Below are 23,291 nucleotides of genomic sequence, written 5' to 3' on the forward strand. Positions count from 1 at the left end.
GCACTCTAAAAATGTTTCGATGCACTCTAAACATGTTTGGATGCACTCTAAAAGTGCTTGGACGCACTCTATACGTGTTTCGACGCACTCTAAGTATGTTTGGATGCACTCTTGATACACGCACGGTTCTCTAATGGAGCAAGGCTCGGGATAGATTGGAGATTCGGTAGGCTTATGGGCTTCTCACCAAACGATTCCAAGGGATAGTGATGGAGAAGTGTTCTAGGCTTATGAGCACTCAGATTACACTTCAAGAGGAATGGAATGGAATGGGATAGGTGACACCACAAAGAGGGATGGAAAACTCTTTGATTTCGTCACTAACTCTTTGGCTAGGGCTTAGGAATCTCTCTCAAACCTTAACACAAAGAAAAACTCGAAATTGCTTGTATTTGCTCAAGACAACACGAGAATAAGAAGAACAAATGCTCCAATTTTTATTTCTGAAAAGTCTGCTGAAAAATGACATAGATGCAGCCTTTAAATAGGCTAACAAGTGAAAGGAAAAGAGGGAAATTTCGTGCAACAAGAAAAGGAAAAGAAAGATGGCGAAAATACATAAAAGGAAACAAGAATTCTGCAGCAATCTCCTTGTAACGGCTAGTGATGAATATGGCAAGAAATCAATCTCCAATTCAGCTATGGTAAGTCTTCAATTCTGCAGAAATCTAGCCAAAGCTCCCATGAATGATGCTCCAGGATTCTCTAACGGTTATGAGGGATTGGGATCAGACTTCTTGACTTCAAGAGCTTGTTGTGGCAACAAAATTCAGGTAGGGTCGTGGCTGTTCAGGTGTTCCACAACGAATGATGTTGAATCAGGTGTTGGACAACAAGAGCTCAAAAACGAGCAGGCTCTTGTTGCTTAATCCGCAAGCTTCTTCGGTTCTTGGATTGTCTTCAAGGGTCTTGGCCACGAACTTGTTGATTCTTGAACGCAGGCTTCTTGCTCGTTCCCTTGTAAGTGGTGGATCAGGAATGATTGGAAAGACTGGTTCATTGGTTGTCTCTCCTTGCTTGTCCTCCTCCTTGGCTCCTTTGTGCTCCTCAGCTCCTTTGTGCGTTCCATGGTTTCCTTGCTCCGCTTGCTCCTTGTTTAGCTCATCTATGTCGATGACCTCATCACGAACTCTATGTTGAAGTAGGAAAATGAATATATGATTTGAGAAAAATCTAGATTTTGGAGGAACACAATATTATGTTAAATATTGTGAATCATATTTATTTCCGTTATATCTATATTTCTTTTTATTTCATTTGTTAATTTTCCTATAAATATGTGAATTATTTTCATTGTAATGAAACAAGGAGAAAGAAGAGATGTAGCAATAAAAATGTTCCCGTTCTTTTCTCTTTTCTTCTTTTTTTTGTCGATCTCTTCTTTTTTTTTAGTTTTGGATGTTCATATATCCAAATCGTTCAAATAGGAGTAAAAATCCCAAAATCAAACGAGGTGCTGTGACAAAAAGAAGTCAAACCTAAAAACTCTAAGATCAAGCGAGGTGCTATGACAAAAAGAGTAAAAGGTAGAACTTCAAAGTCAAGCGAAGTGATTTGAACATGGGTAATATTCTCTAAAAGAACTAAATTTGGTGTTTATGGATTTTTCAAAAGACAATGAAAATGTCTATGGATTTTTATCGCATTATCTTTTCAAGATTGATTTTTGCATTCTTTCAAAATCAATCTTGAGGGGGAATGTTGAAGTAGGAAAATGAATATATGATTTGAGGAAAATCTAGATTTTGGAGGAACACAATATTATGTTAAATATTGTGAATCATATTTATTTCCGTTATATCTATATTTCCTTTTATTTCATTTGTTAATTTTCCTATAAATATGTGAATTATTTTTATTGTAATGAAACAAGAAGAAGAAGAGATGTAGTAATAAAAGTAATTTCGTTCCTTTCTATTTGTCTTATTTTATTTCCGCATTTTATTTTTCTACAGGATGTTCTTTTACGATTGTTTCCAAAATTTGGCGGTTTGCCATTTTCACAATTTCTTAAACAAAATAAAGAGATAAAAAAAAAATTGATATTTATATCATTGATGTAAATCTTCTACATATATGTATACTATAATTGATCTAAGAGATGTGCTAGATTTGTTTAAGAAAATGTCTTTGGATCGGAATGTTACGAAGAACAACATATTTTCTTTGACGCGGTTCATCGATATGGGCTAGTTAATGGGCCTTAACCGTAAATGGGCCTGACAAGCTCGTTATATATGGATTCAATTCCAACAGTACCTTACCTCACCGAACATGCTCTTGTGAAAAACTGCTTGAAAAAGTCACACGTGCGGCATTTTTTTTTTTTTTGTTCAAATGAAATATTAACGCGTGTGGCAGTTAACTCAGACCTCAAATGTTAAAACCATAAAAATTCACCGGGGTTTTAAAAGCCAATCATATTTGTTTTCATCCCGGCTTCTGTTACATTTACATGAAACCTTGTAATCAAAATACATACATATATTATAGTTCCAGGTTACATATTATCTTTCTTTTATAATACATCACATAAATATATTTTTTTCCTCCAAAAAATTCGCGACCTCCGGTTTCCAATTTACCAAGTTTAAATATAATATTTCTCTTGCGTAAGTTAGTAAACACTAGGCTATGGGTGAGTACTTGCAAAAGATAATACCAAATCAATTAGAAGAATACATAACCATATTTCAATAACTGAAATCAATTGAAAAATTGGATATAACTTGTATTAAAATTAATGCGAATAAAACATTAATTAAATAAAAAAAATTGATTTAACAATCGAATAATATATTTTTTTTTTCCAAAATCAACAAGTCTAAGATTGCATTACAATAGATATAACTTTTTTCAAAATTCAACAGTGTTGCAACCCTAGAAAATTGTTGCTTTCAATAAAAATACCAACTAGTAGAGTAAGCTTCCATTAATTTAATGTATAATTCTTTTTCTCATTAATTGACATCACATCAACTCGTGTTTTTTTTTAACGACAATTAGTACAAGTTGAAACCTTCCTTAAATATGCACAGAACAAAGAGGCACATGGAACTGTAATTAATGTATCTAAACAAAACTATATATTAAAATAATCAATACAAAGTCTTTCGATTATTAATTTCAAATTACGCAAACGGTGGCGTTTCATCGTTCCCTTGTCCCCCGGTCTCAAATAAATCTTTAAAGAAAACGGCAGCGTTTCAAGATCTCTGCTTCTTTTCCTTTGAATGTCGTCGGTACGTTTTAGTATGGTGAACCGTATTGAACCGAAAATATGGAACCGTTTTCGAGTTGAATCTCGAATGGTAATTTTTTTTTATAAAATCGAATTTTTTAGAATTAAATCGAATTTTAAAAAAACTCAAAAAATTAAAAATTTCTTTAAAAAAATCTAAAACTTTCTTAATAAAAACCGTAAGCGAATCGAATATTATATAATAACCAATTTATACATATTTTATATAGAACCGAGATTACCATTTCCGAACTGAATACGAACCGAATACCGAAACGTTTATCCCTAATGATCGGGTAAAGTTTTTGAAGAAAAAAAAAAGAAGAAGTGTTGTAATAAACGTCAAGGTCTTTGTCCTGCCAAATTTAGTTTTAAGGTTTTATCAAATAGTCTTTTAAATTGCTTAGGAATCTCAATGGCTTGAATGATCATACATTTATAACCTATACGGCAAATATAAATGCGTTGGAATGTTTGTTATCATGCACTCCATCTAATAAAAATTGAATAATAAAATGAGATTTATAAACCATATATATATTAGAGTTTTACTTCTTTATACGAAAATCTTTGACTTTCGATATTAAATTAGAAACGACGAACTGATAATCATAATAAATACATGAACATGTTTTTCTTTCATATGGGTACCTACCGGATTCATTTAAAGGATATGCTATCATTATATCATCATATTATTCAGAATTATATATTCGATATTTTGTCCCCAATATTATGCAAACATATTCCATTAATAAAAACATATCCATTATTCTGTTGCCCTCTGAGCCAAAAGCAAACCATCAACAGAGATACATTCATTTAATTTGAGCAATTAAATGTCATTATTTTTCTCGTATAACATTTAATATCAATATGATATAATTATAAATTAGTTCATTGATATGAGTCAGCGTTGATTTAGCTGACTTGGGAACATAGTTATGGCAGGAAATAAATTACTTTATTTTTCTTTCGATATATTATCTCGAAACCAAATACATATATTAATATATATATATAGTAAAAAAAATTGATTGATGAATTAAAAAAAATATTATGCTATGAGTAGAGAAAAATAGAACATGATAAATATATATCAAATTAAATCTTCATAATTTTAATAATAGATATAATTGTACTGTAATATATTTAGAACCGTATTCATATATACATTTATTTATACATCTGATAAGAAAATTTACAATTTTTTTTGCATGTTTTTGAAAGGAATAATTTTGGTGGGTGCAAGAGTCTACAAATCAACATGTCAAGATTTTGACTTTCGTTTTTATTTGAATAGGAATAAATTTATTCTCTAATGTGCTGTTTTACCAACACGGTTTTCGTTTAGGTAGCCAAGTAATATCGAAATTTCTCCGGATGCCTAACGTAGGTTGACAACCTCATATCTCGTGTCTATATTAATGCAAATTAAGTCGAGCAAAATTGACTTTTTTTATTTTCCAAATGCAGACTTTATTAAATTATAGCGGAATCTGCATTGGGAATCGATTCTTGTATTTAGTTTCGGTTTACACCTTAATTTACATTACTTGCTTGGTTTGAGATCTATATATCCGTGTATATATATATTATATAGTATTAATTAGCATATACCAAGTTGGTATGTTTGAAATTCGTGACGTTAATTATGTCTATTTTATTGCCAATAATGTTGTTTTCAAGTTATTATTTTATTTCAAATGTCCACAGTTGGATTAGAAAGGCAATTAATTAACATTGCATATATTGTATTCAACGTAATCTAGGAATTTATATCGAGAAATACTATTTAACAAATAAAAAGGTAGCATCTAATTAAAACGCAACTCATATAAATATATAAAAACTGCTGTTACGATAACCCGAATGTAAAATAAAAATTGTCATTAATTAATAGCATATGCTAATGAATCAAAATTAACTGAAATATCCCATAGTAATATGTAGCACTTTCATATATTATTGGAGAGATGTATTATTAAAGATGTGTTTATTAGATTGCAGACCATTAATCTTACAAAAGTATATAAATACATTTACAATATCGCATACATACGGTATATGCACAATTAATAATATATACATTATAATATGGTTTGGCTATTGGTAATAATAACACAAAATTGAAATCATATGTAAATCATCTATTTAGTCAACACGGACATTATCCATATTTCAACAAATCCAACATTTTTTTTTCTTATAAAACAATACACCGACTATATTTTCAACCTCTACTTATGGTCAATTAAAGACAAGTGTACAAATTCAAGATTTAAATATTCTTGTCAATCCTTTTAGCATCTAAAATTCCCCCCCTATTTATAACCCAACACACAACTCCAAATTCTCCACACTTAAATCAAAAAACAAAAACAAAAAAAAAAAAACAATGTCTCGAAAACTCTTGTTCCTCGTCGCCACTCTATCTCTCCCTATCCTCATGTCTCTATCCTCATTGTCTCCGTCAGTCTCCGCCGCCGTACCTCCGTCACCGGGGAGCGCCACGTCAGCATCCAGTGTATGTAAATACGCACCCGACCCGTCTTACTGCCGGTCCGTACTCCCGAACCAACCAGGCGATATATACTCGTACGGACGTTTCTCTCTCCGTCGGTCCCTTTCACGCGCTCGACGGTTCATGTCATTGATAGACTTCCAACTCAGCCGAAAACGTCGAAGCCTCCCGATTGCGGCGGTCAGGGCGCTCGAGGACTGTCGTCTGCTTGCTGGCTTTACGATGGACTTCCTCTTGAACAGCTTCCAAACAGTGGATTCCACAAACAAAACGCTGTCGTATTCGACGGGTGAGGACGTTCAAACGCTTCTCAGTGCTGTGATTACGAACGAGCAGACGTGTCTTGATGGCCTTAAAGCCACCGCGTCGGAAAATGGACTCTCCGGCGATCTTTTCAACGATACCAAACTCTACGGTGTCTCTCTCGCCCTCGTCTCCAAAGGTATATTTCCTCAAGTTTCTCATATTTTTTTTACATATATTAATCATATAATCTAGGTAATTAATTAATTTTGGATTTTATATATGAGAATTTGATGAATTTTGTAGTTGTGTTATATATTTTTTTTTCCGAAAATAAATATTTAACTTAGTATTCGGTATAAATATCGTAGGTTTCACGTAATGCTCATGTTTCTTTGAATTTGATATACATGTACGTAATATTGTACAAAATAAAAACATTTTCATAATCTAATTAAAAAGGTTTAAGTTTGTATTTACGTTGAGTGCATCAGGAACGATCTAATTAATAAAGTCTAATATTTATATAATAACAGCACACGATAGCTTTAATAAAAACTTTTTTTTTTGGTTAAAACTTTAATAAAAACTTTAATAGCTTTAATAAAAACTTATCTTATACATACTTGTATTTTTTTATTGATAGTTGTTTTGTTTATTATACTCTTGAATTTTAACAGATGAACCACACATACATATACACATACAATATATACAATATATATATATATCCAGTTAATACGGTATTAACTGTTTACGTAAAGGTTGGGTGCCGAGGAGGAAGAGATCAAGACCGGTTTGGCAACCGCAAGCACGCTTCAACCGGTTCAAGGGTTTCCGTAACGGTCAACTACCGTTAAAGATGACGGAAAGAGCGCGCGCCGTCTACAACACCGTTGGCCACAGAAAGCTTCTCCAAACGGACGGAGACGCACTCAGCGTTATGGTGAGCGACACCGTGATAGTGAGTCAAGACGGAACGGGGAACTTCAGCAGCATAAACGACGCCGTATCAGCAGCGCCCAACAACACAAACGGCGCTAACGGCTACTTCTTGATATACGTGATGGAGGGAGTGTACGAGGAATACGTGTCGATCCCAAAGAACAAGAAGTACTTGATGATGATCGGCGACGGGATCAACCGTACGATCATCACCGGAAACCGTAGCGTCGGTGATGGATGGACCACCTTCAATTCCGCCACATTTAGTAAGTAGATATTTAATCCGCACCATTTTTTTTTTAATTTACCCTTTAATTTAACATTAATCCAAAAAAAATGACATGTGCACATAGTTTCACGTGGTAAAAAACATTAAATTGACAACTTGGGTCACATAAAAATTAACATATTTTACAAATGAAGTTTTCGCATTTTATTTTTATTAGATATGAAGTAATTTATGGTCAACCCTATCAAAATATATATTAAAATCTTTTAAGAATAACATATGTCTCCCCGAATCAACATCGTTGAAAATAAGAAGACATGTGGAAGACAGCCTTTTTTTTTTCAATTTTAAAGTTGATTCATCTCGCCATGCAAAAGCTCCTTTTTCTATATGATTAATTAATTATATTACATCAAAGTAATTGGCACTCTTACTTTCTTTCGATGTTCCTTTCAATGCACATATTACGTCCACCGAAAGTCTAATTCCACGTCAGCTTATCTTCATGGCCCCACGTGGAAAATCAAGTCCTCTCCCACCTATGGCTGTCACCGCATCTGAATAAACTAAGTTTAAAATTTCCAAATCAATATAATTTTATTCACGACCACTAAGTAACGAATCCAACTATCTTTTTTTTTTATATAAAAAAATAACATTAAATATGTTTTTTTTTGCACTCTTTGGCAGTTGTGGTGGCACCGAACTTCATAGGTGTAAACATGACGATGAGGAACACGGCGGGGCCGACAAAGGGTCAGGCCGTGGCGTTGAGGAGCGGCGGAGACCTCAACGTGTTCTACAGTTGCAGCTTCGAAGCCTATCAAGACACTCTATACACACATTCCCTTAGACAGTTTTACCGTGAATGCGATGTTTACGGTACGGTCGATTTTATATTCGGAAATGCCGCCGTCATCTTCCAAAATTGCAATTTATTTCCACGTCAGCCTCGTCAAGGCCAAGGCAATGAGGTTACCGCCCAGGGCCGCACTGATCAATGTCTCGAAAACTCTTGTTCCTCGTCGCCACTCTATCTCTCCCTATCCTCATGTCTCTATCCTCATTGTCTCCGTCAGTCTCCGCCGCCGTCCCTCCCAGCAACTGGTCGATCCAACAAATAGCACAGATCATAGAGAGAGCTGGATGGCCCCGACGCCAAATGAGGTAAACAGTAACAGCCATATGTAAGTTCAGCATGTTCAGGACATGTCATATTATCCCTACCATTGTTTCTAATACAAGAGTAGATTAGATGAATTATACTGCTGTGTAGCTGACAAGTTTCCATGTTGTTGTTACCAGCAACAACAAGAAAGAAATAATAAAAAACCTTGCTAGTTGCTAAGTTAATCAAAGAAGGATAAAGGGTAAGAAAATGTATACCGTGTTCTGGCCAAGAGGGGCACGAAGAGCGAGCTGATCGAATGTGAGGCACTCCCCACCAGCCTTCTCGATCCTGGCCCTTGCCCTCTCCGTGAATCTCAATGCCGTGATCTTAAGAGCTGGCACTTCGTACACTCTCGCATCATCGGTCACAGTTCCAACAATAACACCAATCTTGTCCTTCTATTCTCCATCAAACCCCAAAAGGAAAACACATAGCTTCAGATCACAAGCTCACAACCTAACAATACCTCATCCAGAAACAAAAGGAAGTACCTTTCCCTGCATATAGCGGATCAAACGAGAGAGGGACAATGGCGGCTTGTTCACTTTACTCATGAACAAGCGCTTCAGAATCACAGCATTGAACTTGCTTCCCGTTCTCCTCACTAGAAACCGATACAGCTAATCGCCGTCACGGAAAACGAAACGAACCAAATGAATCAGATCATGGGTATACAAAAAAGGGAGTAGCAAATCTAATGACCATTTCGAATATTACAGGAAATATCGACAACGGATCGAATCCGGACCCATACTAAGAAACTGAAGACGAGAACCCAAAGTGTACCTTGACGAGGAGCTTGAGATAGACATCGTCAGACTTCGGCGCCGTGCGCTTCGTCTTCTTACTCTTACCTCCGGCCTTCAAATCAATACCCTGAGATGGTGCACAGAAACGGAAGTGAAAGAGATATAAAAATGAAACAATAACATGAGAACTGGAATGGCGATTGCAAGGGATTCGATGCAGGCAAAGAGGCATACCATTGTTGCAGGGACTGGTGAAGCGGCTCGGAATGAAGCAAATGTTTGAAAGAGGGGAGGAACTAGGGTTTGTGTCCGGCTATTCTCTGGTGCATACGAGTGCAAGGTATGTCGGTGTGGACTTGATCGTAACCATACACGTGGAACAAAGGTCTTTTTGGTTTGGCTTCAAATGACAAATGCATTTCCAGCGAAACCCCTCATGAAATCATTGATATTAGGGATGTAATTAGGGGTGGACAAAATACCGAATTCGAAATAACCGAACCGAACCCGACCAATATATACTCAAACCGAAACGATTAAAATAATATACCCGATTAGATATGAATATTTCAAACCCAAAATACCCAAACCCAAAATAACCGTAAACCGAATAAACTGAACTCGAATTAACCATAACTGAATATATCCATTTTCTATCCATATATCATCAATTAATATATAATATATTCTAAATCTAATTAGAAAAATTAGTATAATGATTGTTTTATAACCATGGTATATAAAAAAATAAAATATGCATGCATTTTAATGTTACTTTTGTTATTTTTATAAGATAATAGTTTGATTTTTTTTTATCGTTTTTTTATTTGGATAACCCGAACCAAACCCGATCCGAACCCGAACCGATTAAAAAAATATAACCAATTGGATATGAATATTTTAAATCCGAAATAACCGAACCCGCCCGATCGCCCATCCCTAGATGTAATTATGGAAAATGAGAATAATATACATATACGAACAGAATAAGATTGGACCGATTGAGAGAATATCATACTCAATCGTAAGTTGACAACAACGGTTCATACCTTTGACACGCAGCTAGAGACTTTCTTACTACACGCAGGAACTCTTAACAAAAATGGATCAACGCATGGAGTATACAATGCCATCATCTAGATTTCATTCAAACTGGTGATTAAGACAAAAAAGGGAAATATTCCGGGAAAAAGGTCCCATCATATAGGATAAAGGGTACGCCATGTATGTAACTCAACAGAGCTTGAAAGTCGTAAGCTTGCAAAATGAACGCAGGAAGATGACACAAAGTTGACTGACCGTAAGGGAACTGGAGGAGTTTATAACATAATCCAAGTGATTTTGATTTGGTCGGGGCTTAAACCTTGAAGCCTCTGCTCTTTCTCCTACCTCGAGCTCTCTCAAACTTTCTGCCCTTTGAACGGACGTACGGTTTGGTGTGGCTGTGTGGAACACCAGGAGCAGGGCCAAAGTGCTTCACCGCTTCACGTGCATTCTTAGGGCCTCTCAGTAGAACCTGCACCATTCCATTTCCACCCAATATTCTTAATCAATGGAGATAATCAACAGCAACTGGTCGATCCAACAAATAGCACAGATCATAGAGAGAGCTGGATGGCCCCGACGCCAAATGAGGTAAACAGTAACAGCCATATGTAAGTTCAGCATGTTCAGGACATGTCATATTATCCCTACCATTGTTTCTAATACAAGAGTAGATTAGATGAATTATACTGCTGTGTAGCTGACAAGTTTCCATGTTGTTACCAGCAACAACAAGAAAGAAATAATAAAAAACCTTGCTAGTTGCTAAGTTAATCAAAGAAGGATAAAGGGTAAGAAAATGTATACCGTGTTCTGGCCAAGAGGGGCACGAAGAGCGAGCTGATCGAATGTGAGGCACTCCCCACCAGCCTTCTCGATCCTGGCCCTTGCCCTCTCCGTGAATCTCAATGCCGTGATCTTAAGAGCTGGCACTTCGTACACTCTCGCATCATCGGTCACAGTTCCAACAATAACACCAATCTTGTCCTTCTATTCTCCATCAAACCCCAAAAGGAAAACACATAGCTTCAGATCACAAGCTCACAACCTAACAATACCTCATCCAGAAACAAAAGGAAGTACCTTTCCCTGCATATAGCGGATCAAACGAGAGAGGGACAATGGCGGCTTGTTCACTTTACTCATGAACAAGCGCTTCAGAATCACAGCATTGAACTTGCTTCCCGTTCTCCTCACTAGAAACCGATACAGCTAATCGCCGTCACGGAAAACGAAACGAACCAAATGAATCAGATCATGGGTATACAAAAAAGGGAGTAGCAAATCTAATGACCATTTCGAATATTACAGGAAATATCGACAACGGATCGAATCCGGACCCATACTAAGAAACTGAAGACGAGAACCCAAAGTGTACCTTGACGAGGAGCTTGAGATAGACATCGTCAGACTTCGGCGCCGTGCGCTTCGTCTTCTTACTCTTACCTCCGGCCTTCAAATCAATACCCTGAGATGGTGCACAGAAACGGAAGTGAAAGAGATATAAAAATGAAACAATAACATGAGAACTGAAATGGCGATTGCAAGGGATTCGATGCAGGCAAAGAGGCATACCATTGTTGCAGGGACTGGTGAAGCGGCTCGGAATGAAGCAAATGTTTGAAAGAGGGGAGGAACTAGGGTTTGTGTCCGGCTATTCTCTGGTGCATACGAGTGCAAGGTATGTCGGTGTGGACTTGATCGTAACCATACACGTGGAACAAAGGTCTTTTTGGTTTGGCTTCAAATGACAAATGCATTTCCAGCGAAACCCCTCATCCTTGAAGAAATTACAGCATTGCCATTGTGACGGCATTTTCATTCTATTTCCTCCCGAAGTTTTCCGGGAAGAAAATTTTGAAATTTGACAGTATTCGATTTTCCATCACTTTCCCGGCTCCCAAACACGACGTTGCACGAGCTTCTACCGGCTCGCAAGGGGCGGCAGCGGCCATCTCATCGTCGACGGGGGTGCAATGTTAAGAAAATTCAACGTTTCTGTAGATAATTTTATTCACCGGATAAGTGAATCACAGATTAGAATTTACTAATCATTAAAACTGGAATCTGATTCTCATTAATATTGAATGTAATGATTAGTTCTTTTTAACAATTGGGGCCTCGCTTTCTTTTTTTTTTCTTTCTCCATTTAAAAAATAATAGTTGTTTTTTGTTTTTTGTTTTTTTTTTTATGTAATAAAGGAGTAGGATTGTTGAAAAGGCTAAAAGGTATGAACTTTGAGGAACAGAATCGACGACGGCTTATCATCCATCCTGTTCTTCTCTCTCAGGCACACTCACTCACCCGTTCGCCTGAAAAAAATGGACAACAATCGTCAAGAAACCCTAAACGCGGAGACCAAATCCCCAGAAGAACATGACCCACTCGCCATTGACCCTTCTTCTCCTTTTTTACCCTTTGCCTCAATCTCTCTCTCCCTCTCCACCTTCTTCCCCAGCTACACCCAGTTCTCCCTTCACCCGAAATTTACTCAGTTATTTTCTCACAAGGTCAAAATCCCTACGCAAGCCTCTTCTCTTACCCATCTCTCTCTCTCCACTGCTCCTTCTCCTTCTCCTTCCAGAATCTCCTTCAACTCCACCGTCTTCCTCAATCCTCTGCTGTCTCCTCTCTCCCTCGTCCCTCGCCGCCCCGTCGATCCTTCCTCCGCCGCTGCTCTCCGCCGCACCGCTGTCGTCTGGTTCCGCAATGACCTCCGCGTCCACGACAACGAATGTCTCAACTCCGCCAACGACGAGTGCGTTTCCGTTTTGCCCGTCTACTGCTTCGACCCCAGAGATTATGGCAAATCCTCATCCGGGTTCGACAAGACGGGGCCGTTTCGTGCCCAGTTCCTGATCGAGTCCGTCTCCAACCTCCGGAAGAATCTCCAAGCGAGAGGGTCGGATCTCGTCGTTCGTGTCGGGAAACCAGAGTCCGTTTTGGTCGAATTGGCTAAGGCGGTAGGAGCGGACGCGGTGTACGCCCACCGTGAAGCGTCTCGCGACGAGGTGAAGTCGGAGGAGAGGATAGAAGCGGCAATGAAGGAGGAAGGCGTCGAAGTGAAGTACTTCTGGGGAAGCACGCTGTATCACATTGACGATTTGCCGTTTAAATTAGACGAAATGCCGACGAATTACGGTGCATTCAGGGATAAAGTCAAGGGTCTGGAGATTCGGCAGCTGATGTCGGATTTGGATCAGTTGAAGGGTTTGCCTTCTCAGGGAGACGTAGAACCCGGCGATATTCCTTCTCTGGTGGATCTCGGGATCAATCCGACCGCTAGAACGAGTCAGGTTCGGGATTATCCCTTTTGCCCGTGAATGCCGTGTTTATCTAATGTTCGGTAGATGCCACCATTGGTTTCTCTGCAGTGGTGGTTTAGGGTGCGCTAGTTCATGATTTCTAGGGTTTAGGGTATGACATGTGCTTGAAGAATCCATAGAGAAAAGCAGAGAGGTGGAAACTTGTTAGATGCTTCCAGGGTGACCAGAAAGGTGTGAATTTGCATGAGTGAATAGATCCGAATTCCATGTGAACACACACCCGCTGCCTAAAATCTTGGAGGTTGACATGTTTCTTATGGAGAAAGTGTTATGTGCATATCTCCTGATTCTTCGGATCGAGTCCAATTTATCATTGACTGTAGTGTAAACGATCTTATCAAACCCTACCTGCAGAGGGTCTGTGGGCTAGTCGGGAAGGAAGAAGAGATCTGGATCTTCTCCTTCAGCACAAATCCAGTTTACCACTGTTTCCTTTTCCACATATTCTTCTGTTTCATTGTTTAAAGGTTTCTTTATGGCAGGAGGGGAGACCTGCAATGGTGGGAGGAGAGACAGAGGCAATGGAGAGGATACAGAACTTTGCAGCAGAGTGCAAGGCTCAATCGAAGGGCAACAACAGTAACAGCGTGTATGGCTCAAATTTCTCGTGCAAGATATCGCCATGGTTGGCCATGGGGTGCATCTCTCCTCGTTCCATGTTTGACGAGCTGAAGAAAACCGTCTCGAGCGCTGCCTCCGCCGTAACTGCAAGGTATGGCTTTTGAAACAGCACCCCGCGAACCTTGAGGATGTTTCTTGATTGTGTTAGGAGCCTGCCCATGTCAGGACCAATTATGAGCCTTATACAGGCAAGTTGCTAAAACTGGTATGATAGAGGCAACGTGCATTGGGTTCATAACCATTGGTATTGCAGGAAGGGGGCAGGAGACATTGGGCTGAACTGGTTGATGTACGAGTTGATGTGGAGGGATTTCTTCAGGTGAGTGAGAAGTGAGAACCTCTCTTTCTTTTTTTCTAGGTATAATTTTAGCTAATCCGAGTCTATCTTGAAAACAGGTTTATCACCAAGAAGTACAGCTCTCCCAAGAGACAGGAGGTTGAAGCTGTTCCTGCAACAGCTTGCACTGCTGGTGCCGCCTTTGCTTAGACGACAGAAGTTTTGCTTCTTGTCGATGTCTGTTCTCTCTGTTAAATTGATTCCTTACTCCTCACGACATTGTACGCTTTCCTTTGAATAAAAGGAGTATTATTGGGTTGGGGAATAGCAAATTCAAGTATTATGTATATGATATATATATATATATAATGATTAAATTACAAGTATTCATCGGTATAAACATCAAAATGATAATCGACAACTAAACCACCGAGAAAAGAGGCAGAGAGATTTGGCCTTGGAAAGGTGGAGCAGCTGCTTTTACTTTAGATGAAGCCTGAAACTTTGAGGGAGGAGAGGGTAACGAAGACGAGCCAGAGGAGGATGAAATAGAGGGAAGTGATCCATGCCCAGGCCCTGGGCCCACCAAGCTCCGCTCCCAGAATCAATCGTCTCAACACGAGAACAGAGATGCACCCAATCGATGTCGCGAAGAACATCAGAAGCGAGAAGCTTAGCCCTCTCGAGTTCTGGATGTAGAGAGGTTCATTGTATGCGAAATAATTGTAGACTGTGTCTATTAGCCACGGCACTCCTATCCCTACGTAGATGTTCACCGAGTTGCTGCAATTAGAATACAATGCACTAATCATTCTTCAGACAATTTGCTCACGGGCTCGAAAACGAGATAATGCCCAAGAAAACCCATAGGAACAAGGTCGAGGTCGAGTACCCTAAAAATCCGGGTACCCGCCCATGCGTTCCCCTAATTGAGATGGAAGAGCATTAAAAGAAATGGAGTGAAAGCAGAGTCAAACCTGCAAGTGATGTTTGCAATGGCTGAGTCTGCAGTTAGTTGCCTCTCAGCGGCGATTTTACTTGCTACCAAGTCTGGCCATGAAGTTCCGGCGGCCAATGCCGTGAATGCTATCACATATGGATTTATTCCTGCAAAATAAGAGAACAGTTATCAGAGTCTGGATCACTTATAATGTGGTGGATTATCAGGATCTGGATTTTCAAAGGTTAAGAAAGATTATACCGGTGACGCAGCTTATAAGGTCAGTGAGTAGAGTTACAATGTAAGCAACTCCACTGATGAACATGAGGGAGCAGATGAAGGCGACCCAGCCATGAGCAATGTGGCAAGGAGGCACAAACGCAAATAGAATTCTCCAAGGCGCAAGCAGCAATTGCCAAAACAGTTTTCCAATCCATAGATATATGCTGTCCACTTTCCTTGATTCTGATGTTTCCAGCTGTTCGAACAGGAAAATGGTACATGAAACTAAAATTGAAAACCTTTTGAAAATGTCAAGCAGACAAATTAGCAAATACTTTCATATCTACATATGAATGAGCAACTGATGTCAACATCAGCTTAGCAAGAAGAACTTGAGTTGGCTGTTAGGTGCCTTCTCGGAATTTATTTTCAGTGAAAATAATCATAGAAAGAAGCGTGTATGATTATTATGGTGAAAAGGCAGACTACTAAGTATGAAATGTAATCCACAAGTCATAACTGTCCCATGAATTGAAAATTATACCGTGAATGCGTCCATGAACTGCTGTTTCCAGATGGCAAAAACATTAGAATTCTTCGCAATAGCCTTTTTGCGGGAAGGTTCATAAGAAGATTCAGGTGGAGCATCTGACACAGTATGATAGATTACCCCTGCAAATTCCCATTATAGTGAAGGAATGATTTATCATTTATGGCAATGCTAACTATACTTTAGTCACACCAAACATACAGAACAAACAAACTATACGCATTAAGCGATGGTGATTTATAGCGAGCGTCTTCCTCAATGCAACTTTGTTCAATGAATTCATACATGCTCAAAATCCTTTAGTCATTCCTAGCAGGCTTTGTACTCGTTCATCTTTCCGCTAATCAGCATGAGCTTTAAACCACACCAGCTACAAAGTTATGAAAAGATCAATGATCCTTCTTTAAGGAAATTAAGCAAATTTCCTACCTAATCATATTTAGACTGATGGATCAGTTACCAAGGTGAATACCGAATACCTGTATCGTTGGTTGAATGAATTGAGAAAATATCAACAATGTTTCTGTTTCCTGGCTCTGCTCGAATGATATCAGAATACCCGTCATAAACATCGTCATCATCTTTAGATGGATCAGTCTCCTCTGGAACCCACTCATCTGGTCTATCGCCTCTTGGACTTCAATAATCAGACAAACAAACAGTGACCGAATCATTAATGGCAATCCTTTTACATGATTATGGAGAATGAAATAATAATTCGGAAAAGGAACCCACATAGGTAAAGACAAGTAAGGCCAACGCTTGTCTTGGGCATAAGCATGCAGCAAAAGCAATCCATATTGCAGTACTGTCAATAAGGCCTCCCAAAGTGTAATGACCTTTGGTGACCACACCTGCAGTGCAAAGAAATACTTTTCAACCCTCATGTTTCTTTCTGCCTAAGTTCCAGTAGGCGAGTCTAACTCAATGAATGTCCATCAAATATTGTAAAAAAAAAATCTCGTATTATGCCCACAAACATAAAAGTAGAGGAGCTCGAAACATACATAATTGGAGGCGTGAAGATGAAAGCAAGAATATGTTTCATCACAATTTGGATGTATGTGAGGAAGTTCACATGAATAAAACTTTTCCTGAGTTACCTCGAGGATTATGTAGAGCCAGATGTAAGCCCAGAAAGACCAAAACAGCTCCACCAGCCAAACACCTAAGTCGGCTATCTTTTTCAATTCTCCAGCCTTTGGCATTAATACACAAACAGCATGGATTGGGAAAAGATCAAATGCGGCAGAACCAACAAGTGTTCCAGGACCGAGACCTACGTACAAAACATGGTGTGAGAAGAAATATTAGACAGGGTGTAAACCATTCATGGGATGTGATATGTGATATGGTCTTCCAACAACCCATTTGATTACCCGAAAAGGAAAAAATGCAGATTGTATTAACTCCAGTTACCATGCACAAGTAACAAAGAGTATTGAAAGGACCAAACCTCCAGCGTACAGCTCCCCAACATTTCGTACTGCATCAATGGTAGCCAATGATATTTGAGGAAAGCTGGTTCCAAATGCCAACAAACTGATGTCTGCAATCGTAAAATTCCAAACTTTCTTGTACGTGACAGTTTCAGAATTAGTAACAGGATCTATCTCAACCACTTTACGTGAATGTTTAACAACATTCTCCATAGACAGGAAGAATCTTGCAGTAATGGCCGACAACCCGACAAAGCAGTAGCCAAGACCGAGGAAATATAAGGCGGCACGAAGACCATCTGAAAGAACAGTTTCTCCAGAAAACAGGAAGTAGCTTTCACATCGGATGTGTCCAAGGACCTCGGTCTGATTAAGGATCGAGGTCATTTTGGTTTAATCCCCAATAAGATAAGTCAACTGAACACAACTAGCTCTTGAGATCACCAGGACAAATGAACCTGACATACGAAAGATGCTGAGAACATTAAGAATCTGCAACATTCAGCTTAATCATTCGAAACACAGTTTCACGAGAAAAACATAACTCTGTCCAAAGAAATCGGATCAGTATCCATTGACTTACCACCGAAAGCCAGCACCAGAAGTAACCATTTCCAGGAAAAGAAAAAACAAATCTAAGGCATTCATCAGAAGTTCAGATGCAACATCAGATCTTCGCAAAATCAAGAGCCAAAACCTAATAGCTCAAAGGAAGTAGAGAAAAATTACAAAATTCTCGAACGATACAAGGCAGAATGAGAAACAGAGAGAACCACAAGCCAAGAGATCCATGCAAAATCGTACCGGAGGACTGCGTCCAGATCGCATTCCACCGGAGATCAGCCGACAGAGAGACGGATGCGCAAGTTTGAACTGATGAGAGTGGTGGGCTCTCGGCTATTTGTTGTGGAGGCTCTTGAGCCATTTATTTGCAAACTCGGAGAGACTTGTGCACATGATGACGACGATACAGTTATTTGAAAATTGTGTGGGAGAGAGACGGGTGACACGGAGACATTAGGCGTTAATTTCTAACAGCTATTTGTTTGGCCCTATATTGCGAAGATTTTCGTATAAGTGGACTTAATTGTAATTTGCTTGTTCGTTTTCGTTTCGTAGCAGGATTTCTTATTTCATCCTTCAACTCTTTCTTAATTCTAAAGTGACGCCGTAATAAATCTAATTGACTTTATAGCCCCCTTTACATATTGAAAGCCCAAGAAGTTGAGTTCGTGGTGATTTTTTTTTCGTTATAAAATAATCAGAGACAAATAATCGAATAACATTATTGAGATTAAAAAAAATGAATATATTCGTTGAAATAAACGGAAACATAACACAATCCAAAACCGTCATTTTCACAAATGCATTATTGAGATTTTCAAAATTAAACTGGGAAAAACGTTTTTCACGTGGATATGACTCGAAACAAGCAATCCATTCACAAAATCAATGTATTTTTTTTTATTTGGTCTCGTCAAAGAAATGTTTCACCAATAGTCTCCACAGGAGCATTTCCCGTCACTGAAACGGTGAAACCTGTTACAATCTCTAACGACAATCTCTCTTCCAAAAACTTTGGAGATCATCTTCATAACGACATGGCAATCGCCACAGATCCTGAGATTCTTGATGATCCTGACAGGAGTTCCGGCCTTTGTCTTCAGCAAACAGAACGACACCGCCAGTTTCTCGCTGTGGACAGACAGTGCCATCTCTTTGCCTTCCTCGTCCAGATCGAGCAGAACCTCCTTCGTGTCTGAAACATATCCCTCCTCCATTCTCAGCCTCTTCATTATCTCCTCGTGCATTGCGTATATCCCTTCGCTCTCTTCATGAGACTTGTCCCCCGCCATGAACTCGTGAATGATTCCATCCAGTTCTACCGAGCTGCATCCCGGAAGTTTCTTGATCCCTTTCGCCTGTCGGAAATCAGAGAAGACGAAAAATCTGAGATTGTTTTTATCCGAAGTTTTCAAGAACTTGCACAAAACGTCAGTTTATTACCTCCATTTCGTCTCTGATACACTTCACTTCACTCCACCGCCCAGTTTTCGCATAGACATTAGAGAGAAGAACGTAGGCTCCGCTGTTCGATGGGTCAAGCTCGATCAGGTTCTTGAGTGCCATTTCACACGTTTCAATGTCTCCAATAACTCTGGATCCACTTAAAAGAGATCCCCATATGAGTACATCAGGCTCCATAGGCATAGACCCGATGAAGCTCTTTGCTTCTTGGATCAAACCAGCTCTTCCATAAAGATCAACCATGCATCCGTAATGCTGGATTGATGGAGTAATACCAAACTTCTCGTTCATCATTGCAAAGTACAGTTTTCCTTCTTTAACCAGACCTCCATGGACGCAAGCTCCAAGAACTCCCATGAATGTCACCGCATTTGGGTTTATTTCGTTACTGATCATTTCTGAGAACAAATCGAAACATTCTTTTGTGTGGCCGTGCATGGCTAAGCCCGAAATCATGGCACTGTAAGCTTTGACGTCTTTCTTCCGTCCCATGGCATTGAAAACCCATTTCGCCCTTTCGATGCTCCCGCATTTCGCGTACATGTCAATGAGAGCTGTGGCTAAAACAAGGTCGACTTCCATAGCGGACCTATCGATGTAAGCGTGAATCCATTTCCCTTGCTCGAGCGCACCCAATCGCCCACAAGCCAACAAGACAGTCGCCATGGTGAATTCGTTGGGTCTGACAAAACTTCCGTCGGCTCTCGGCAACTGCATCTCTCGGAACAGATCGAGCGCTTCTTTGTATTTCCCAGACATCACGTACCCGTTTACCATGCAGCTCCAAGAAATCACGTTTCTCTTAGGCATTTCGTCGAACAGTTCCCGCGCGACGTCGATCAACCCGGCTCTCGAATAGGCATCGACAACCGAGTTCCATGCCGGTAGATCCGGAGAGACCGACTCATTGAAAACTTGACGAGCAGAACCCAAATCGCCGCAAGACGAATACATGTTGATAAGCGAAGTCTGGACAAACGGGTCCTCATCAAAGCCAAAAAGAAGGATATGAACATGGGATTGTTGCCCGATACGATGATGAACAGGATTGTCGAAAAACTGGAGGAGGAAGGGGAAGGTATGGAAGTCGGGAATGACGCCATGGCGGCGCATGCGGAGATAGATGGAGACCGGAGAATATGGTCGCGCCGGCGGTTCATGGTAGTAACCCTTTTGATCACTCGTTTGAATTGAGTTGGTGTCATGAATCTGCACTTTTCCATTGATTAGATATCTTTCCGTTTTCAAAATCTTGTTTTGGGTTCGAATTTTGTGGCACACTATTCAGGAGATGGCCCCAGTAACCTGTTGCTTGTTTAACTCAACTCTCATTCGGCGTTCATTGTAGTCTTTGCGTATACATATGACTTGGGATCTTCTCCTTATCTCAGTGTGTGCGTGTGTGTGCGTGAGAACCTGTTTACGTACAAAACATATATAATCTGATCGTTTCTGTCTTTTCCAGTTTTCGGGCATGGCTTATTACATTCGTCCATTCATCAGATAACCATACCTTAAGAAGCTTGTCGGAAGAACTAAGGCGTGTGTGTGTATTGTATATATACACATTTATCTCCTATGGAGGGTGCTGGCGGTGGCCAATACGATGGTGTGAAGAATACTGTTAGAAAAAAAAGGAGCTTGACTTGTCGCCGTCCTCGTCCTGATTCCCAAGTTGGGTTTCTCGAGGGCCAAGAACGTTCATCACCATTGGTATCTACACCTTCTGATGATTTCAGCAAGATCTCGAGTGATGATATACCTGCCTTCGATACCAACCCTAGAAGGAAAGAGTTCAGTCTTAGTCAATGTATGTCCAGGGCTGCAACAGTAGCGGAATCTGGAAGAGACAACTATGTTTCTAGAAGGGGAAGAGGGCTCAATAAGAATGTACGTTCCACCGAAGGTGTACTTGCGCCTGCCAACTGGAAAAATGCAAGCCAGGCGAAAGATGGGTTGGAATCAGACTTTGAAGGTAACGAAGGGTTCAACAGTAGAAATGGCGAGATCGCTGATTTAGGTGAGTCGGAGGGAAAGGTTAAGAAAGTGAAGCTGAAGGTTGGTGGCCTGCCTCGCACTATTCATGCTAATGGCTTATCAGAAGGTGGATCATCTAGAAAGAGTCATCGACCTCTGGATGATTCTGGGTTTTGTTCAATGCAGAATTTTCAGGTAAAAAAAACCCTAATTCAGCCTTGAGATGTTCAGCTGAGCGAGCTAAAAATGAACAGTAATTTAATTCCCCTTGCATCCGACCGCATTTGCAGTAATTACCTTCCTATTGTGTTTGCTTATCTTCTCCATACACTTTTTCACAGCCTTAGTTACTTTTTTGTCATACTGCTGCAATGTGGTTGTATTGAGCTATTTTAAATATCAGTAGATATCTCTCTCTTTTGCATGCTTTGTGTTTTGCTCCAGTAACCTGAGATAAATTTTGTGGTACATTTACATTCGGAAACAGGTGGAGACGGATGATTGGACGAAGCGAATTCCAATTTGCATTCTCGCTCTTATGGAAAAATATTAATTATGGCTTAATTTGTTTCCTGTCTTGGTTTTCTCGTCGGTTAGAATCCTGGAGATTTTATCTTTTCCATTCAAATGTTTGTAATCACAGGAAAATTCAGATGATTGTAACTCCCCTCAAGATAAGAAGGTCGGTCTTCAGGGAATCCGTTGGAAGGATTTCAGTCTAGAGAAAGAGAGCTCTGAGATGGGGAGGAAAAAACAAGGGGAACCAACTGGCCCCGTTCGCAAGAGCAAGCGGGTCCCTAAGAGAAGAGTATTTGATGGAGATTTTAGCGAAGAGGATGATGATGATGAGATCCGGTATTTGGAAAAATTGAAGTTAAGGGCTTCTTCTGCGTTCAAAGAAGACGCTGAGGAGTCGGGAAGGAGGCAGCAAAAGCCCTCTGAAGTCTCTAATGGGGAAGGTTCCGAGAAGGGAAAATCTAGATCAGATAAAGGATCTGACGATATGGATTATGAGGAAGAAGAGCGCGAATCTGCTTCGGATAACGAAAACGAGGCTGGCAATAGGAATGGGCAAAAGAAGCAGCAGAAGGAATCTGCTGAATCGTCAATGGAGATGAAGAGGGAAATGACTTTGACAACTCGTCAACGAGCTCTTGCATCTGGATCTGGCGGGTCAAATGTAATTGAATTTCCTGATGGATTACCTCCTGCTCCATCAAGAAGTAAGTCCTCGTTTCTTCCCATGTCAGAAAGGTTCATCACTGATGAATATCTTCCATATCGATGTGTAATAATTTTCTGGTTAACTGTAGGGAACAAGGAGAAGCTTACGGATTTGCTCATGAGGAGAGAGCTGCAACAAGCTACATCAGAACAATCATGGGTCCTAACGGTACGACTGTGTCCTTCCCCGAAGACAAGGTTCCAAATCTGCTCCAGTCCAAACCAGTGAGGTACTTACTTGTTTTCCAATAGAATCATAGATAGCCTTAATCCTTACCTACCAATACAATAGAATCATAGATAGCCTTAAGCCCTTTTCTCGAACAGCGCAGTTGAAATGGCTGATGTGATTACATAGATCTGTTTTAACAGACAGGATCATAGGACGTTTTTCTGATCCGAGCTTTTGTGTCTGAAACTGGCAGTTACCCTCCTCCGAGGGAGAAATGTGCTGGCCCTTCATGCACCAACCCGTACAGATACCGGGATTCGAAGACTAATCTTCCTCTGTGCAGCCTCCATTGCTACAAGGCGGTTCAG

At 39.8% G+C, this 23,291-nt stretch overlaps 6 protein-coding genes and 1 pseudogene across 7 annotated transcripts; 3 read left to right on the forward strand and 4 right to left on the reverse strand.

Annotated features, from left to right (window-relative positions):
• Positions 1-5,617: 5,617 nt before the first annotated feature.
• Positions 5,618-8,306, forward strand: LOC104827696 (probable pectinesterase/pectinesterase inhibitor 20). Its single transcript, XM_010560919.1, has 3 exons — positions 5,618-6,207; positions 6,773-7,219; positions 7,873-8,306. The coding sequence occupies exons 1-3, from the start codon at positions 5,640-5,642 to the stop codon at positions 8,304-8,306; spliced, it is 1,449 nt and encodes a 482-aa protein (XP_010559221.1). The 5' UTR covers positions 5,618-5,639.
• Positions 8,307-8,520: 214 nt separating this feature from the next.
• LOC104827664 (60S ribosomal protein L18-2-like) lies at positions 8,521-9,454 on the reverse strand. The gene is made up of 4 exons (XM_010560882.2): positions 9,337-9,454; positions 9,140-9,229; positions 8,845-8,973; positions 8,521-8,751 (listed from the first exon to the last, which is right to left on the reverse strand). The coding sequence occupies exons 1-4, from the start codon at positions 9,337-9,339 to the stop codon at positions 8,536-8,538; spliced, it is 438 nt and encodes a 145-aa protein (XP_010559184.1). The 5' UTR covers positions 9,340-9,454; the 3' UTR covers positions 8,521-8,535.
• A 649-nt stretch (positions 9,455-10,103) lies between these two features.
• On the reverse strand, positions 10,104-11,848 carry LOC104827665 (60S ribosomal protein L18-2-like). The gene is made up of 5 exons (XM_010560883.1): positions 11,722-11,848; positions 11,525-11,614; positions 11,230-11,358; positions 10,954-11,136; positions 10,104-10,618 (listed from the first exon to the last, which is right to left on the reverse strand). Exons 1-5 carry the CDS (start codon positions 11,722-11,724, stop codon positions 10,460-10,462), a joined length of 564 nt encoding a protein of 187 aa, XP_010559185.1. The 5' UTR covers positions 11,725-11,848; the 3' UTR covers positions 10,104-10,459.
• A 525-nt stretch (positions 11,849-12,373) lies between these two features.
• Positions 12,374-14,698, forward strand: LOC104827667 (blue-light photoreceptor PHR2-like). The gene is made up of 4 exons (XM_010560886.1): positions 12,374-13,443; positions 13,956-14,185; positions 14,348-14,413; positions 14,491-14,698. The coding sequence occupies exons 1-4, from the start codon at positions 12,469-12,471 to the stop codon at positions 14,579-14,581; spliced, it is 1,362 nt and encodes a 453-aa protein (XP_010559188.1). The 5' UTR covers positions 12,374-12,468; the 3' UTR covers positions 14,582-14,698.
• LOC104827666 (magnesium/proton exchanger-like) lies at positions 14,697-18,486 on the reverse strand. Of its 2 annotated transcripts, XM_010560885.2 has the most exons (10): positions 18,327-18,486; positions 18,106-18,219; positions 17,540-17,980; positions 17,187-17,362; positions 16,819-16,937; positions 16,563-16,720; positions 16,078-16,205; positions 15,573-15,789; positions 15,349-15,478; positions 14,697-15,154 (listed from the first exon to the last, which is right to left on the reverse strand). In XM_010560885.2, exons 3-10 carry the CDS (start codon positions 17,907-17,909, stop codon positions 14,857-14,859), a joined length of 1,596 nt encoding a protein of 531 aa, XP_010559187.1. In that variant the 5' UTR covers positions 17,910-17,980; positions 18,106-18,219; positions 18,327-18,486; the 3' UTR covers positions 14,697-14,856. The 2 variants fall into 2 exon arrangements, with proteins under 2 accessions (XP_010559187.1, XP_010559186.1); XM_010560884.2 differs by lacking the exon at positions 18,106-18,219.
• A 455-nt stretch (positions 18,487-18,941) lies between these two features.
• On the reverse strand, positions 18,942-20,698 carry LOC104827697 (pentatricopeptide repeat-containing protein At3g62890-like). The gene is made up of 2 exons (XM_019204237.1): positions 19,530-20,698; positions 18,942-19,444 (listed from the first exon to the last, which is right to left on the reverse strand). The coding sequence occupies exons 1-2, from the start codon at positions 20,661-20,663 to the stop codon at positions 19,013-19,015; spliced, it is 1,566 nt and encodes a 521-aa protein (XP_019059782.1). The 5' UTR covers positions 20,664-20,698; the 3' UTR covers positions 18,942-19,012.
• A 355-nt stretch (positions 20,699-21,053) lies between these two features.
• Positions 21,054-23,291, forward strand: part of LOC104827698 — a 3,746-nt pseudogene continuing 1,508 nt past the window's right edge.

This window comes from Tarenaya hassleriana, unplaced genomic scaffold (genome assembly GCF_000463585.1).
Source record: "Tarenaya hassleriana unplaced genomic scaffold, ASM46358v1 Cleome52, whole genome shotgun sequence".
Classification (NCBI taxonomy): Eukaryota; Viridiplantae; Streptophyta; class Magnoliopsida; order Brassicales; family Cleomaceae; genus Tarenaya; species Tarenaya hassleriana.

Bases quoted from the DNA above. Each gene is read 5' to 3' on its own strand.
- LOC104827696 (XM_010560919.1), top strand. From the start codon at position 5,640: ATGTCTCGAAAACTCTTGTTCCTCGTCGCCACTCTATCTCTCCCTATC. The intron at 6,208-6,772 runs GTATATTTCCTC...GTTTACGTAAAG, and splicing joins TCTCGCCCTCGTCTCCAAAG to GTTGGGTGCCGAGGAGGAAG. The intron at 7,220-7,872 runs GTAAGTAGATAT...ACTCTTTGGCAG, and splicing joins CTTCAATTCCGCCACATTTA to TTGTGGTGGCACCGAACTTC.
- LOC104827664 (XM_010560882.2), bottom strand. The intron at 8,974-9,139 runs GTACACTTTGGG...GACGGCGATTAG, and splicing joins ATCTCAAGCTCCTCGTCAAG to CTGTATCGGTTTCTAGTGAG. The intron at 8,752-8,844 runs GTACTTCCTTTT...GATGGAGAATAG, and splicing joins TCCGCTATATGCAGGGAAAG to AAGGACAAGATTGGTGTTAT.
- LOC104827665 (XM_010560883.1), bottom strand. The intron at 11,359-11,524 runs GTACACTTTGGG...GACGGCGATTAG, and splicing joins ATCTCAAGCTCCTCGTCAAG to CTGTATCGGTTTCTAGTGAG. The intron at 11,137-11,229 runs GTACTTCCTTTT...GATGGAGAATAG, and splicing joins TCCGCTATATGCAGGGAAAG to AAGGACAAGATTGGTGTTAT.
- LOC104827667 (XM_010560886.1), top strand. From the start codon at position 12,469: ATGGACAACAATCGTCAAGAAACCCTAAACGCGGAGACCAAATCCCCA. The intron at 13,444-13,955 runs GTTCGGGATTAT...TCTTTATGGCAG, and splicing joins CGACCGCTAGAACGAGTCAG to GAGGGGAGACCTGCAATGGT. The intron at 14,414-14,490 runs GTGAGTGAGAAG...TCTTGAAAACAG, and splicing joins ATGTGGAGGGATTTCTTCAG to GTTTATCACCAAGAAGTACA.
- LOC104827666 (XM_010560884.2), bottom strand. From the start codon at position 17,909: ATGACCTCGATCCTTAATCAGACCGAGGTCCTTGGACACATCCGATGT. The intron at 15,790-16,077 runs GTATAATTTTCA...CTGTTCGAACAG, and splicing joins AGTTCATGGACGCATTCACG to CTGGAAACATCAGAATCAAG. The intron at 15,479-15,572 runs GTATAATCTTTC...CTTATTTTGCAG, and splicing joins CCTTATAAGCTGCGTCACCG to GAATAAATCCATATGTGATA.
- LOC104827697 (XM_019204237.1), bottom strand. From the start codon at position 20,663: ATGCGCCGCCATGGCGTCATTCCCGACTTCCATACCTTCCCCTTCCTC. The intron at 19,445-19,529 runs GTAATAAACTGA...GATTTCCGACAG, and splicing joins GTATCAGAGACGAAATGGAG to GCGAAAGGGATCAAGAAACT.